The following is a 16,883-nucleotide window of genomic DNA, read 5'->3' as shown; positions in this document are numbered from 1 at the left end:
GTTCAAAAATGTAGTGGAGAAGAAAGTACAGATACCTGCTCTCAAATGTAGTGACGTAAAAGTAAAAAGTATCTCCGCCAATCACCAGCATTCACTTCACAACATTCTAGCAACCCTATTGTTTACACTGAGATTTTCTTCTTTTTTTTTTTTTTTTCCTTTGGCCAACATCTTAGGAAGTGGTGCCATTATTCAACCCAAAGACATGATTGCTGTCAATAAAAAGCAATTTCAAGGCACTGCACCTGTCTGAAAAACACAACTAGTTCATTTTAAACAATTCAAAGTTATTCCTGACTTACCTTCTGCATTCTAACTATTCACCGTGATAAGTTTATAAGCACTTTTCACAACGCTCAGTGCGAAGACTTGCCGTTATAACTAACTAACTAACAAACAATCAACATGCTAACTTGCACTTCCTGGTAATCAGATAGTACAATACTTTATAATTAGATGCAGCAGATTTGTTTTGACCTCAGGAGCTTCTTGTACAATGTATCTGTACTGAGAAGAGACATACTGTATTTTGCTCAAGTAGCCTACACGAGAAAACAAGACACTATCGCCCGGTATAAATGTGATGCGTTCGTGAGTGATTCATGATAGCCAGAGGGGCCGATGGCGCAGCCTCGCTTTTGTCGGTCTACCTCAGGGCAGCCGTGGCTTCAGTACAGCTTGTCAGTTTCAAACTCGATTTCAAGAAGGAAGAGACTCTTTACACAATAGATTCTGACACTGTGGTGATAATAAAAAGCTCTTCCATCCAGGTAGGTTCCATAGTGGCCCGTGGGCGTATAATAGTCTATGTGGTACTTGTACTTGTTCTGGTACAGCTCAGGATCATTCAGGAAAGGCTCATTTCTGTTCTGTGAATGTGACTTTTTTTTAGAATTGATACGTGTTTTAATGAGTATCTACTTTAGTTTTAGCATTGATTAGTATCTGATTTTTGACACAATTATGACAAACCTACAACACAGAGAGACATAAACGGTGTTAAGAGCAGTGTTGGGAAGGTAACTTTAAAAATGTATTCCCTTACATATTACAGATTACATACCCCAAAATGTAGTTTGTAACATAATCCATTAAATTACTTAAAGTGAGTAACTTAATCTGAATACTTTGAATTACTTGCTTTGCTGTAGAGTAGCAAAGACTCAGATATCTTCACATAAATCTGCTAAAAGACAATAAAAAAGCCCAGTCTTTATTTAACCGTATTAAAAATATTATTGATAGAAGAGGAGGAGGAGACATGGTCCGCACAGCATGGTTTAGTCCTGTTAAATCCTGTTTTAGACCTGGTTTATTCTTGGTTTAGTCCTGGTTTAGACCTAGTTTAGACCTGGTTTAGACCTGGTTTTAGACCTGGTTTAGACCTGGTTTTAGACCTGGTTTAGACCTGATTTAGACCTGGTTTAGTGGTCGGCAATGAGTGGAATTACCTGAAAAAAAGAAAAAGAAAAAGAAGGGAATACCCCGAAATGTGAAAACAGGAAAATACCGCCGTGTAATCCATTTATTTCAACCAAGTAACTGTAATCCAATTACCTCTCATTGAAACAGTAACTGTAACCGACTACAGTTACTCATAATTTGTACTCTGATTACGTAACTCCAGTACATGTAATCTGTTACTCCCCAACACTGGTTAAGAGTTATACAAATCAGGAAATACTAGTGTAACTTTGAATAAAATGCAGTTAGACTCAGGACAGAGTATAAAAACTACCAACCATGCCATATGATAAAACCATAAAACATGATAAAAATTCTCTTATCACTGAGTTGTATTGATTTATTGAATTAAAATGAGTCTTAATAATTTACCAATATACTTTTTTACACATCTTATCATAGCAAAATGTAAAAATATATGAGTAATCTAACTGTATACTGATAATAAGGCGTTTTTTGAATAGGCCTACGTTTATGAATGAGTTCGGCTAATTGGCATCCACCCAGCTCTTCGGCTCTCCAAAAACCTTAATGGTGTAAAAATCAAAGCTAAATTTGTGTGGTTCAAACGAGGATTCCACACGTCTTTAAAACACCAGTCATTATTAATAAAATAATCCAGTCGTCATGACGCGCATCGGACTGTCACGTTACCATAAGTTTTTTACGCACGGATTTAAACACAGTGATCTGTTGTCTCCATCCAGCTGCTCCCCGTAAAAAAAAAAAAAAAAAAAAAAAAAAAGGTGCGCCATGTGTTCACCCTCCGCGCACCGCTCATGACACAACCCGACACGGAATCACCCCACGGCACCCGACCCGACCACCCCTTGTCGTTAATCACCCTCCGCTCCCCCGCTCCTCCGCTCCCTCCCGGGTCTGACCAGCGGTGCATGAATGAACGAAGCACCTCACTACCACCGCCGCCACACACCCACCCCAAGTTACGCACGGAATACAAATAAACAACGGATTACCAACAACGTGCACAGGCTACTTACATAAGCTGCGTTGGGAATTGCGATGCGTCGGATGTGTCGTGCCAGAGGAGCGCCAGGAAGAGCCAGATTCGGACCCCGCAGGTATCCATCGTAACGGCGGGGAGATGAGGAGGGCGAGGGATTCCCAAGCCGGCACGCTAGACGCCAAAAACGAACGCACGCTCCTCCAACCACAGACCGACCCACCGCCCGCCTCCCGGTCCTCCTTTACGGGATTAACGGGAGACGTCTTAATCCAATGAGCCGAACGTGGAGCGCTCAAACAGGTACTGAGTATGGGGTTCCATTTGTGCCAAAAATAAGTGTACCGACTTATCACTGGCTCGATTACTCTCTCTCTCTCTCTTTTTCTCTCTCTCTCTACTTCACTACCAGTTCGCCCCACCGCCGTGCTATCTCTCCTCTCCTCTCTCTCTCTGTCTCTCTCACTCCCTCTCTCTGTCTTTTATCTATCTATCTGGTCTCGTCCTTCGCCACCTTCTTCGCAATCGGAAATCACATCGTGTTTTCAAAGAAGGCACCACACTGGCACACAGGATGGGTTTGCTTTTTTTTTAATAGGCGTGAATACCAAGTGCGCACGGCCAACGTTATTATGAATGGTAATTAAAGTTGTAATTAAAGGCAAGAGTCATGGAGAGATTCCCAAACGAATCTTCCTAAGCAATCAAGCGTGATATTGTGCGTTCTGTGGTGCCATTGCAATAGGCTAAAGTTATTTCTTTCTTTCTTTTTGATTAATTTATTTTTTTAATGTTAAAGGTGCACTGTGTAACTTTCTGATGGTGCGTCTGCTGCTTGTCTCCATGGAGATCCTTCTGCTTAGCTTGAAATGTTCCACAATATAGTGTTAAATGTATCTCCATGGAGACGGTGAAAGCATCAAGCCAAGTTACAGGTCAGATCTGTGTTTTTAAATTACATTTATTTTGCAATGAAGCTCATTACTCCCTCTGCTGGCAAAAAGGGTGCATATGCTTTGAATTAGGATTCAGAATATAATATTACTCATGATATAATATATATTGTGATTGTATGTATTTTTTTATATATATATATATATATAATATATATTATATATATATATATATATATATATATATTATTATATATATATAAAGTACTTTTTTGACAAGTTTTCACCATATTCCTTTTAATTAATTAATTTGACTATGTAACAGTACTCTTGAGTAAAAGTTTTGGTTACTCTTCTCACTGTAAGTATGATTGGTAACAAAGCTCACAAACAATTAATACTCGATTTAGGCTTCTGCAATATAAGTGGCTTATGAGAAAATATATAACACCAGCCAAACTGAACCTTTATAACCCTAACATACCAGATATTTGTAGCAAGTGTGCTGATGCCAAAGTAACTATTTTCCACTGCATGTGGCAATGCCCTGAAATAGGACTCTTTTGGGAGGAGGTTAGAGAAGCGGTAGAGATGATTATTTCTAAGAATATTCCAACAAATCCTGTTATGTTTATTTTAGGTATATATCCCAAAAAGCACAAGTTTACTCAAAGTGAACAAATTATGATTAATATGTGCTTTTTACAAGCAAAAAGAACAATTACAATATTTTGGGAACAAAAAACAAACTTGTAGGCCCAGGTTGGTGCATTGGGTAAAACAGATGCTCATAGGTTTTCCCTTGGAAAAGATCACATGCATTAGGAAAGGAAAGTTGAAACTGTTTGACGAGGTGTGGGGTCCTCTTAAAAGTTTTGTAGGGAATCTTAATTTGACAGATGGTGCTGAAGATGACTGAGATTACTCTTCTTTTGTTTTTATTTATTTTTATTATAATTTTTGAATGTATGTATGTATACATTTTATATTTATATAGGTGTATATATGTATATACATGTTTATATATATTTATATTTGGGTTGGGGAAAAAAAAAGTTTCTAATTATTAGGTTGATCTGTAATTGTTTTGTTTTTTGTTTGTTTTCATGTGCACAACTAGCAGATAGATTGTGTGGTTGTGCTTTTATAATGTACAAAACTAAATAAAAACATTGTTATTAAAAAAAAGTATGTCTACAAATGAAAAAACTTTTTGAACATTTGCGTTTCTTGCACTGCTCCTTCAGATATGATTCAATTTTCCTCACTTTTATTTTATATCTTTTAAGTAAGTAAGTTTTTATGTATGTAGCATTTTTCACATAGTTCACAAAGACGCTTTACAGAGCATTATTCATTTACACCACAACAATGGTGGTAAGATACTATTGTAGGCAGACTGACAGAAGTGCGGCTGCCAATCTGCGCCATCCGTCCCTCTGACCATCACTCACACGCACCATTTTCCTCACAATTAACTTCAAATTCTAAACACCGAAGTGCACCAGTTCCTAATCCAGGTGCACGTTGCTCTGTGAAATCCCACCATATCCTCCTGCTCCTGTGAGAGTGGAGCTGGAGCAGATCATGAAAAATACACCTGATGCCCATCCGTGCTGGTTAGCATCACTCCGGCAGTGTGCAGCCAGACTCTGCCAGCACTGCAATCTCTGACAACTGAAGTGTATTGATTGAACCAGCGCACTGTAAAAAAGTTCTGAGAGAAATGTAGGCTGTTTTCAGATTGTAGAATGCACTGGTCAAATACTGAAAAAGAATGGATTGGATTGTGTGTATTGAGTATGACAGGTGTCCCTAACCACCATGTCAGGCCCCAGAGGAAAATTCTATCTTTTAAAGAAGACGTGTCATATTTTTTATGTTTTTATCCTCTATATTTTTCATTTATAACACATGTTGATCATTATCTTATCATTTGGGCATTTTAAATTGCAACATTGATCATTTAAAAGCCATAGACTGTAACAATTTAGCCAAAAAATGAAATAAAAGCATGTTTTTGTCATTATGGTAACTTTATTATTTTATTTTTTTTACTTTTTTCTTTCGGTTTTTTCTTACTGTGAGAAGGCTTCCATCTCCACACACATGACTATGTTATTAGGTTGTTTTTTTCAGTCATACCTGACAGCTGATTTATACAGGTTTTTGCGCTGTCTTCCTACCGGTGGAGGCAGGACAACAGTGCCATCTGCAGTTTGACTTCTTCAGTATCCCAGGTGTGTGAAAGTAAAAAAGCCCCCTTGTCCGAGTTTATAGTCCCATGGGCATGTTTCCGTATTTTGATTGCCTCTTTAATCTAGAGAAGGTGTTTGTTTTCTTCTGTATAAATCATCTGACAGGACAGCAACATCACATGACCACTCTGAGGAAGAGCAGTCCAAACTGTCACGTATAAAAACAAACTCTTGGTCTGAAAAAATAACCTAATAACATAAATTATCGGAAGACCAAATGAACCTCATTGGACTAGAGCCTCCTTCTGCTTGTTTCCATGTTGCCTATAATCTTACACAGTATAGCATAAAAGTAATCTCTATTGAATGAAGAATGTTCCTAAGTTTGGTTTTCACTTTCTAATTTCATGGAATCATGCAGGAGACCTTCAGAAAGTTACACACTGCACTTTTAACAGGAAGTTAGCGTGGACCTTCCTCCAGGCCAAATAAGAATCAGATTTGTAGAGATACAGACTCACACTAGCCCTATTCATCAGATGGTTTCACTTCGTAGAAACCATCTGACCTCGCAGCATTAGGATTTTTTTGCTCGACGGTAGACAGGTACTTTTTTATTTAACCAATCACTGCTATTTGAACATGACGTATGTAATGTGCCACTAACGGGACTATCTGGTATATTAAGCTTTTCCAAAATCCCGTAGGAAGAAGGGCAATAACGTCTTTCCCCTTGATTCAATTCAACACTTTCTTTGTTCCGGCTTTAAATCCTCGATCTCGGGAATCGTTGCCAAAACAGAATGTCTGGCTTTTTGCTGATTGGCTGGTGCTCTGACTCGCACTTCTAGAGTTCTTGCAAACCGTCTAGTGTATTCTGATTCCTGACCTAGTCGCTGGACAGAAAATAAATTGAGCGGAGGCACTAGGTGGCACCAGCCTGGCTAGACTCACACAGTAAGGATACATGTTTTTATGCTTTTCAGTGCAATAAATATAACCACAATGAGAAAACTTTTACTTTAGTTTATTTTGTCACTAAACAGATACATGTTGTGACTCATCTGTAGGTTATTGTCTCCTGACCCTTTAAATCTTGAGCTCCTTTGTTTCACATGTGTCACTGAAAAGAAACAAGTGTTTGGTTGTGGCTCAAGGTGGGACGGAGGGCACAGGGACCAGACTTATATCAGTGTGTAAATACAGAGAGAGATCAGTCTGGACTCACCAGGCAATTTAAAACCAAGATTTAGCCGAGAATTTCAATACCATCCATCATAGTCATGTTATCCCACTGTGTGTCCAGTCATACACAGATAGACTGTCTGCACTCGCTCTGGGGTGTTATGGAGTAATTTGTTAATCGTTGAGGCTGGCCTGACTCTGGCATCTGATTGGATAACTGAGAGAGAGAGAGAGAATGAGGAGAAAGAGGGAAGAGAGATGGGAAGGTGGAGAGAGAAAGGTTGTAAGGGAGAGGCAGGAGAGAGGGAAAGAGATGGAGGGAGAGAGGGAAGACATGGGGAGAGCAAGAGAAGAGGGAGGAGAGAGGGAGAATAGAGAGGAAGAAGTCAGGGAGAGGAGAGAGAGAAGATGGAGAGGAAGGAGGGAGAGAGGAGACAGGGAGGATAGGGAGGAGTGAGAGAGAAGGGGAAAGGGAGGACAGGAGTGAGAAAGAAAGAAGAGGGAGGAGGAAGAGAGAGGAGAGAGGCAGGATAGAGGGAGGATAGAGAGGAAGGAGTGAGGGAGAGGAGATGGAGGAGAGATAGAAAGGAGGGAGAGAGGGCAAAAGGAGGATAGAGGAAGGAGTGAGGGAGAGGAGAGAGAGAAGAGGGAGGAGGAAGAGAAAGGAGGGAGGATGGTGAGGAAGGAGAGGAGAGAGAGGGAGAATAGAGAGGACTGAGGGAGTGAGAGGAGAGAGAGAGGACAGGAGAGATAGAGCGAGAGAAAGAGAAGAGGGAGGGGTGAGAGGACACTGGATGCTTGGGGATTTGGTTATCAATGGTTGCCTGGTAACCACACACCATATCCAGTGTCCTTTCACCTCCCTCCATCCCTTCCTCTGTCTCTTTCGCGTCCCTTCTTTTCTTTCTCCGCTTTCTCTCCATTCCATTGTCTCGCATCTTTCCTTCCTCTCCTCTCTAACTCTCATCTTTCTTACTTTCTCTCTCTTTCCTGTCTGTCTCTCCCTTCTCTTTCCAGTCTTCTTAATTACTCCATCCCCTCCTCTGTCGCCAGTCCCTCTTCATCCTCTCCTCTCTCTCTTTTCTCTCTCTCTCTGTCTTCTCTATATAGTCTAACTATCCCATCCTCTCTTCCTCCTCTTGCCATTGTCCTCTCTCACTCCATCCCCTCCTCTGTCTCTCCTCCTGCCTCTTTCTCTCTCTCTCTTTTTCCATCTCCTCTTTCTACCATCCCTCACTCTCTCTCTTTCTCTCTGTCTTCTCCCAGCTCTGCCTCCTCTCTCTTTTTTCTGTTTTCTCTCTCTCCACTTTCTTTGTCTCTCCTCCTCTCTTTCTCGCTCTGCCACCCCTTTTTGTTCTCTATTTCTCTTTTCTCCCATCTCCTTCTCTTTCTGCCTCCTCTCTCCTTCCCTCTCTCCTGTCTGATCTCCTCTCTACATCCCCTCCTTTTTCTGCCTCATCTCTTTATTTTTTTCTCCTCCTCTCTCTCCACCCCCTTCTCTTGCCATACTACCTCTCTTCCTCTCTCATTCTCTTTCTCTCTATTTCTTCTCTCAGCCCTTCCTTTCTCTCTCCCACCTTTTCCTCTCTTTCTCCCTCCTCTCTCTTCACCTCCTCTCTCACTCTCTCCTCTACTATATCTCTTTCTCTCCTCTCTTATCTTTCAGGTTTCTCTCTCTCTCTACCTTTCTTTCTCTCTTTCCTCTCTACATCCCCTCTTCTCTGCCTCTTTCTCTTTCTGTCTTCTCTCTACATCTAGTCATCTCTCTGCCCCATCTCTTTCTCTCTCTCCTCTCTTCATCCCCCCTCTTTCTGTCTCCCCCCTCTCTTTCTCTCTATTTTGTTTCTCCTCTCTTCACCTTCTTTTCTCACCCGCTCTTTCTCTCCTATAATTCTCAACCACCTCTCGCTCCCTACTCTTCTCTTTTCTCTCTTCCGCATGTTTCTCTCCATCCTTTCCTCTTCCATCGTCCACTCCCTCTCTTTCCCTGCTCCATTTCTTTCCTCTATCCCTCCTCGCTCTGTCTCTCCACTCGTCTCCTCTTGTGTTCTACTGTTCCCAGATGTACAGTGCAGACTATAGAAGGGCCCCAGACGGTAATATCCAGGGGCCCCTCTCTGCACACAGGCTTTATCTCTGTCAGAGGGGCCGTTTACACCCATTTTCAAAAACGTAATTCTTTTTTGTTTGAACATAAACCAATAATTATATAAAGACACACAAATGAATAAAATGTTGACTCTATTTAAATTAATTGTCCCTTTTTTAGGTTAAATGATTGAATTTTAAACATCTAAATAAAAATTGTATGTAAAGTTAACCCACATATTTGGTCAACAATATTCTCTGTAAGGACAGACATGTTTTATGTTATATTGTGGAAGATTATAGTAAAAGGAACAACATCTCCATGGAAACAGGAGTCAGGTTTGTGGACACATGTTTTTTCTTTCTTTTGTTTTGTTTTCTATTTAATTTTTATTTTAATTTTTATTTAATTTTTATTTTTTTATCTGTATTATTTTTTCTGTTATTATTAAATTTTGTATTATTATAAAATTTTATATTTTATTTATTATTAAGTTTTTATTTTAATATTTTATTTTTATTACTTTTTATTATTATTTTAATGTTTTTTATTATTATTATTTTTTAAAATTTTGGTTTAGTTTAGTTTTTATTAATTAATTTATTTAAATTTTACTGTTTTATTTTATTTTAGTTTATTTTTTTACAGTGCAATGACCAATGCCCACTGGGGACAGATAGACTATAGAGATATTATTTATAATAAAAAAAAAATAATAATATATATTATTGCTTGTTCTGGATTCAATGTTTAAGCAAAACTATTATTAAACATTTATTTTAATAAGAAAAGGTTTAACATTACATATCTCGAAAGAAGAGAAAACATGCAGATGTTGTTGAAATTTTCCAGTAAATATTTAGTTTGGCCCACGACTTAGTCCCAGTTTTTAATTTTGGCCCTCTGCTATAAATGAATGGATTAAATAGAGCATTGTAATACTAAACTGAATTGTTTGCTTTGGATAAACATAAAATAATTCAATGGGGAAAAGCGATATCTAATTTCAACATTTAATTTCTTTGTTTTTATTAGTGTAGAATGAAGGATTTCTGACTTGATTTGACAAACTTAGAATGATTTGTTATTTTTTCAGAAATATTTGTGAAAGTACAAAACTCCATCATATTTAGACCACTAAAGACTTAAACCTGACCTGAGTCTTCCTTTTGGATATAGTGTCAGATGTTCCAAATGTAAACATGATACTGCCATAGGGCCACATTAAACCCTGAGGTTTCACTGTGGAAAGCCCAGGTTGCCTAGTAACAAAGATGCATGGGATGAGAACAGAGACAAGTTTCAGCAAATATACTATAGATATTACATTTCAGCAGACATGAAAGAGTGAGGTGAAAAGTATATTAGAAGAGGAGCAGAGGGAGTGGCTGAGGAGTCTGGTGGTTCTGCTGCTACTGAGTCGTCTTTCATTATTTTTGGGGGGTGTCAAATTTAAAGCTTGTCGAGTTCAAATTTTTGAGACTGGTCACAGGCATGTCCATTCTTTTTTGCCTGTTTTCCTGCGCCAGATGTGGTTTTAATTTATATTTTTCACCCATTATTTTTCTCCTAAACCTTAAAGAGACAGTCTGGACTTTTGGACATAGTGCCTCATTTCCTAGTGAGCGTGAGTGAGTAGAGTGTTGGAGACGTGTGGAGACACTTTTTTTAAATATTCCATCCAGTCCTTGTATTTGCGGAGGCCACTGGTGCTAGGCTAGTGCATGTCAATGGCCATAGTTAGCCTGCCACTAAAAACAGTCTTATCTACTCCACAAAGCACCCAAAGTAAAACTATTATTACGCTAGACTGTCAATGTGAATGTCTGTGTTGACAATAACACTGACCTTGCATCGCATGAATCGTCGCATGCTGAGGCACTATTTTCTCAGCAGCAGCGGAATTGTATTTTGTCAGTAAGATAGGTGCTAGGTGATATCAGTCCATTGCTGTCAAGCTTTCTGTCAGGGAGTACAACTTACTGCTGCTCAGACATAAATCCTTCAAATGCAAGGTTGGTTTTAATTCTCTCAACACAGACATTCACATAAACAGTCTGGCATAATAGTAGATTTGCTTCGGGTGTTTTATGGAGTGGATAAGACTGTTTTTAATGGCAGGCTAACTGTGGCCATTGACATGCACTAGCCTAGCACCAGCGACCTCCACAAATACAAGGACTGGATGGAATATTTTAAAAAGTGTCTCCACACGTCTCCAACACTCACTAAGAAATGAGATCCTATGTCCAAAATTGTCTGTCCCTTTAAAAGCAAGTCCACGACAAACAGTTTGTCTCCTATGAATAAACCAATAAAAAGTTTAAGAGAGCGCTAGAGAGCCATTTGGTTATAGATTTTTTATTTGCATATCATTGCATTCAACTTGCAAATCTGTACTCTCTATCAGCTTTTTCCAAGCAAATATGTGTGGTTTTTTTTTTTTTTTTTTTTGTTTTTTGTTTAGGGAAATACAGTATTTTCAAAACAATATATGGTAACTTGGGGATCTAAATATGTTATGTTTTAGCAGTTAATCCCCCATAGAAGTGTAAAACGCCCTTTTTCTAGCTCTATTTATTTAGATAAATGATGATGAGAAGGTGTAATCCAATGAAACAGAAAATGCACACCAAAGTTCTTGTAGAGGTGCAAATGCAAGGAACAGCAATTTAAAAGTGAAAAAAAAACTGCATAGCACACTTAGATGGCCGATGTCCAAAACCTTTTTTTATTTTTAAATTACATTTCGGCAAAAAGCCTTCGTCAGATCATTTTTCTTGCTTTGGACCACAGTACACAAAATGTTTGCCAGCCCAGGCACTCATCCCCACCAACAAATGGGAGGTCCCAAAGTGAGGTCAGCCCACTGTACAACAAGAAAAAAACTATTTGATAATTATATAATCTTTTTTTAAACTCTGGACCAAGATGAAGATGAAGATGATTGTTATTGTAAACACCAATAGCAGCTGTTGTAGTGCACGTTATGTGGGTCTCTTAGAAAGTCGATGTCTGATTCACTGGAGCGTGTACAAACAACTACTGTTCAATATGTGTACTGCTTTGACATAGTTTCCTTTGGGAAATTGAACCTCAGACCTTTTTGTAGATCTAATTGCTTTACATTTCATATTTAAAGGCGCTGGACCTGGTTAAAATTATGAAAAACAGAAAATTTTAAATTATTCCTCACATTTCTTATGCATTCCGTGCATCCTGATTATTCTCCACGATGAGACTAGAACAGACTTTAACCAACACAGCTAACGACAACTAGCATGCTAATGCACACTTCCTTATTATCAGACAGTAAAACACATTGGACAGTACGCAGAGGACTTATTTTGACCTCAAGAGCTGCTTATACAATATATCTGTATTCAGGCAAAGACCAATTTTGCTCAGAGACATGGGGTAAAAAACTATTATTAAATGCATCAAATGTGTCATGCTTATGGACACAACAAATCCATGTTCTCAGGTGAGGTTTGAGAACTGGCGACCGTTCCATTAGTGGGCAGTTTCTCTAACCACTGCACCACTTCCACTCTAACTTAATATACTGGAACAGAAAATTGATGAATGAAGATTTATATATATATATATATATATATATATATATATTCTGAATGAACATGTAAAATATAAAAAAACAAATTGCACCTTATGATGATAGTCTCTCCATTCCCGTTTTTCCTTTGTTTGCTGTGGTCACACCCTCCTCAGAACATCACACTTACACTGCTCTGCACACAAGAGCTCAACTGCAGAGCCTGTGTAAGAGGAGGAGGAGGAGGAGGAGGGAGAGGAAGAGGGTGCAGAGGAGGACAGGCTGCACAGAAGAACTCCAGCTGCAGAGTCTGTGGAAGAGGGTGAGGTGCAGAGGAGGAGAGAAAAGGAGGTAAGGGTGCACAAGAGGCAAGCAGAGGAGGAGTGGGTGCAGAGGAGGAGAGAAGAGGCGAAGAGGGTGCAGAGGAGGAATGAGTGCAAAGGCAGAAGGAAGAGTGTACAGAGGAGGCAAGTGTGATGAGGAGGAGAGAAGAGTGACTTTGTTCTCCAATAAAATTTTCGTCAGGATTCTGCACACATTTTGATACAAAAAAAAAACTGCTCCTAACATAATGATCCATGATTAAAATAGAGGACAAAAGCCAAAAGTATCATTTGTACTGTATACTTAAAGATGCATTGTGTATCTTTTTTGGTGGACAGTCTGTGAAATGCTTTTCTTCTTTTTTCTTCATGGTGATGTTATTGCTTTGTTTGGAAAGTTTCAGTGTGATATTAATACTTTCTATCTTCATGGAGACCAAACCAGACCAAGTTACAGTTCAGATCTGTGGAGAGGCAACCGAGCTCTCCCAGACTCTCTGTTTTTCTAGGTGTTAAGCTATAAAACCACCTGTAATTTAAAAGTGTAAGGTAGAGCTGTTTGATGTCATACTGGCCATGTTTACATGATGTTTTCTTTAAAATCCCGAATGAATTGTTCTGAGTTAAATTGTTTGGATAGTAAATTACAGTATTTTCCTTCGAGTTTACATGGAAATAATAATTCTGAATTGAGGTTTACATGGGAAACACATTCAGTTGCCTTTATTTAATTCCGCTCAACATCTGGAAGTCGGGAAGGGTTCTGATTGGACAGGGACACAAATGTATTTATGTCAACCGGAAGAAAACACACTTTTTTGTCATTGGTTTGTCGTTACACCACGGACATAATCCAAACTTTGCAGTTGTTCCAATGATAATGAAAGCAGCATATCGAGAATTCTGTCATCACACTTTATGTCTGTCAGCTGAAGAGGAGAGAAGCGAGTCGAAGAAGAGAAGAGTGTCGGAGAAAGGAGGAAGAAGACAAACTGAGTCAACGGCTGCTCTACCTCAGCCCACTCCCGCATCCCGCTTGCAAATCCAAAGAGACGTGGATGAAAGTCCAAAGCAAGGACTGGTGGAGCCAGATTGCCTGGATTGCATCAGAAGGGCGATCCAAACTCCATGCGCTGAACAACCAAAATGATTTTTAAGAAGAATAAAAGTTTACATGATCGAGGAATAAATTAATTTGCCTTTAAAATCAGAATAAACCACCCACTTACTTTGGAATTAAGTTTATTTCCAAATAATCATTTTCATTAGGAATTAAGTGTTTACCTGGTCTTTTTAAAGTGGAATTGAAGCGGAACTGAATTTTTATTCAGAATTAAATTATTTTTATTCGGAATTAAAGCTCTCATGTAAATGTGGAAACTGTGTTGTAGAAGTTTTCAGCTTGTCCAAGAAATGGTAGAATTAAAAGGCAGGAGACCAACTGGAGATGTCTTAGGCAGGAGAAGTTTATTTACCATCAATAATACAGGCCTGGGGAGACTTGAAAAGTCAATATAGTATGATTTCAAAAGTGAACCTGGTATGATCTTTGAGTGTTCAAGCAACTTGAGTAACCTTCCAAAAGAGGAGATTTATAAAGCAAGTGTGGTGAGACTATGAAGGCCAGTAGACACTAGTTAGACAGCAATATACCACAATTGAGATAATAATATGTCAAGGGAAGATGATCGTGTTACTGTAGCTGCTGTGAGTCAATGTTAAACTGAGAGATATATGTGGAGGATAAATTACTTAAATTCTCTTACACTGTGGAACATTCCAGGCACAGCAATGGTGCAAGCAGGATCCCAAACCAAAAAAGTTACATGGTGTCCCTTTAAAAATGGAAGAGGATCCAGAGGAGTAGAAGGTGCAGAGGAGGGACATGAAGTAACTTGTGAGTAGAGAATCCTTTCAGCTCGTTGTGTAAAAGTGTTAGACCTGATTTCACATGGTGCTCTCTGCTCGCATCAGAAGAATCATCTGAAAGGATGAAAGGATCATATTAAATCAGTGAAAATGAGTTTGAAATCCCGGGACAAAGTGTGACTGTTAAACCTATTCTTCATCAGGCTAACGTGAGACTGGAGCTATTAGCAACTTTAGCTGTAGCATTTTCACACCACATTCTTCTTTGTACAATTCAACGGACATCAATGAGACGGAGCATCTACGACTGAGACTGTGTGATTTATCCAGTATAGAAAGTAAACTGAAACCTAAAGCACACATGTACAGTTGTAAACAGAAAAAGAATGACTATGTATTGCAATAACTTAACCTTCCTGTGTCCCCAGGCTCAAGGTAAATGCTACACAAACATAATCATACTCAGTTGGTCAGTATGGATTATTCTTTGCTTGTCATTTTTGTTAAGAATTATTATTGTTTATATTCTGTGTGGTTTGATGCTGATTGGTTTAGGAGGCTATGAACAAAATAAAACAAAAAAAGGCTTATAAAACGCTTTTCCAGGTGCTCACAGTCTTTCGACATTATTCATTCTCCCCACACTTGGCGGCGGTAAGTCACTATGGTAGCCATGACTGCCCTAAGGCAAACTGACAGAAGCAAGGCTGCCAATCACCAACACTCACACTCACAACACATAAATCCAAATTCAATTCACACTAGGCCAGGGACCTCCAGCCTTTTCTTTACCTTTACAAAATGAAAATGCCAGAGAGCTACTAGAAGTTGAGTAAATATAAGAGCCACAGCCTGAGATGAGATACAGTCAGATGCCTATGAAACATAAACCATTATCCACAGTAGTGTACAAAGTTAGGCATCAAAATGATACAAGCATAATGCTAATAGACATTTAATTAATCATTTTTTGCGTGCTACTTGGAAGGGCGTGGAGAGTTACCAGTAGCTCCCGAGCTACAGGTTGGAGACCCCTGCACTAGGATCTGCAGCACAATGAGGGAATTCTGGAGGTTTTGAGTTTTCACATGAGACAAGACCTGTCCATATACTGGCAATGAGAAAAACTTGGATGTGTCCTCCATGTTAGGGCTGAACGAGTTAAGGAAAAGATCTACACTACAGGGTTTTAATGCAGAATGAGACAGGATATTTTGTTGTTTGTAGAGGAAATTGTGGTACTTCAAAAATTGTAGCCTTTGAGATGTCTTAATTGTGTTCATTCAATTTGATTATCATTTATCTTGCAGCCCCTACTTTATCTGCAGATTATTAAAGTTGCATTTTGTAACTTTTCTTGTTTCTGTGGATATGTCATTGCTCTGCTTAGAATGTTCTACAACATGACATAAAACAGCTCTACCTTTTATTTGTTCAATCACAGGTGGGTTTATTTATTTGATCAAAAATGGCTAGAAAAACAAGCATTCTGACTGTGAGTGGGGTCACCTCTCCAGAGATCTCACCGGTAACGTGGTCTGGTTTGGTCTTCATGAAGATAGAACACTTTAAAGCCACACTGTGAAACATTTCTGACCAAGCGGTAACATCTCCATGGAGAAAAGCAGGTGTTGGTTGAACCCTTCACCAGAAAAGTTACACAGGTTCAGTTGTGACTAGTGTCTTTTTAAAAAGTAAGAGAGCAGCCTACATACAGTTTCTTTATGTAATCATGTGCAAACCGGTGTACAGTCTTAGGATGTACTTCATATTCTTTGTAAGAGCAGTGCAACAACTGCCAACTGAAAAGCCTCAAGATGCAGTGAAATTGGCTTCACAATAAACTACAAGTAAATACTTTGCACTGCACTGCCCTCTAGTGGCTTTGTTCCCACACCACAGCATGTCCACTGTGGCTGTTTTCTTTATTATTGTTTCTTTCATTTCATTCCCTAGTACAATATTGTGAAGTCTTTTTCAATGACTTATTGACCTGGTATTTACAATGTAAATCTTCAATATTCTATCTGAGGATCTTGCATGATGGTGCGATAAATCAACTACGGTGCAAAAAAAATCAAACTTTTTGCTCAAAAATGAATTCTCGATGTGATAATCTCTCTTCGCCACAGATCTGAAGTTTAATGCTATACTATGGAGCACTGTAGACAAAATAATATAACATCTACATGGAGACAAGCAGGTGGTGTATACTCTCCTCAAGAAAAGTTACATAGTACAGCTTTAAACATGTGTAGTATTATCAGTATTTTAAATCTGTCTGGAATTATACGCTGTAGTAAAGAGCCTGTACTTGATTTTAATGCAGTCTTTGCAAGATGAAA

At 38.8% G+C, this 16,883-nt stretch overlaps 1 protein-coding gene across 1 annotated transcript in view; it reads right to left on the bottom strand.

Moving 5' to 3' along the window:
- LOC110166803 (voltage-dependent calcium channel subunit alpha-2/delta-1) overlaps positions 1-2,554 on the bottom strand; it is a 182,812-nt gene extending 180,258 nt beyond the window's left edge. The window contains 1 exon segment of the mRNA XM_055155850.1: positions 2,466-2,554. Within this exon segment, the coding sequence (XP_055011825.1) occupies positions 2,466-2,554 (89 nt within the window).
- Positions 2,555-16,883: the final 14,329 nt, after the last annotated feature.

Source organism: Boleophthalmus pectinirostris, unplaced genomic scaffold (genome assembly GCF_026225935.1).
Source record: "Boleophthalmus pectinirostris isolate CB_2022bp ecotype Guang Dong unplaced genomic scaffold, ASM2622593v1 HiC_scaffold_2, whole genome shotgun sequence".
Taxonomy (NCBI): domain Eukaryota; kingdom Metazoa; phylum Chordata; class Actinopteri; order Gobiiformes; family Gobiidae; genus Boleophthalmus; species Boleophthalmus pectinirostris.
Note: the sequence above shows the minus strand (reverse complement) of the source record. Positions and strands in the feature narration are given on the sequence as shown.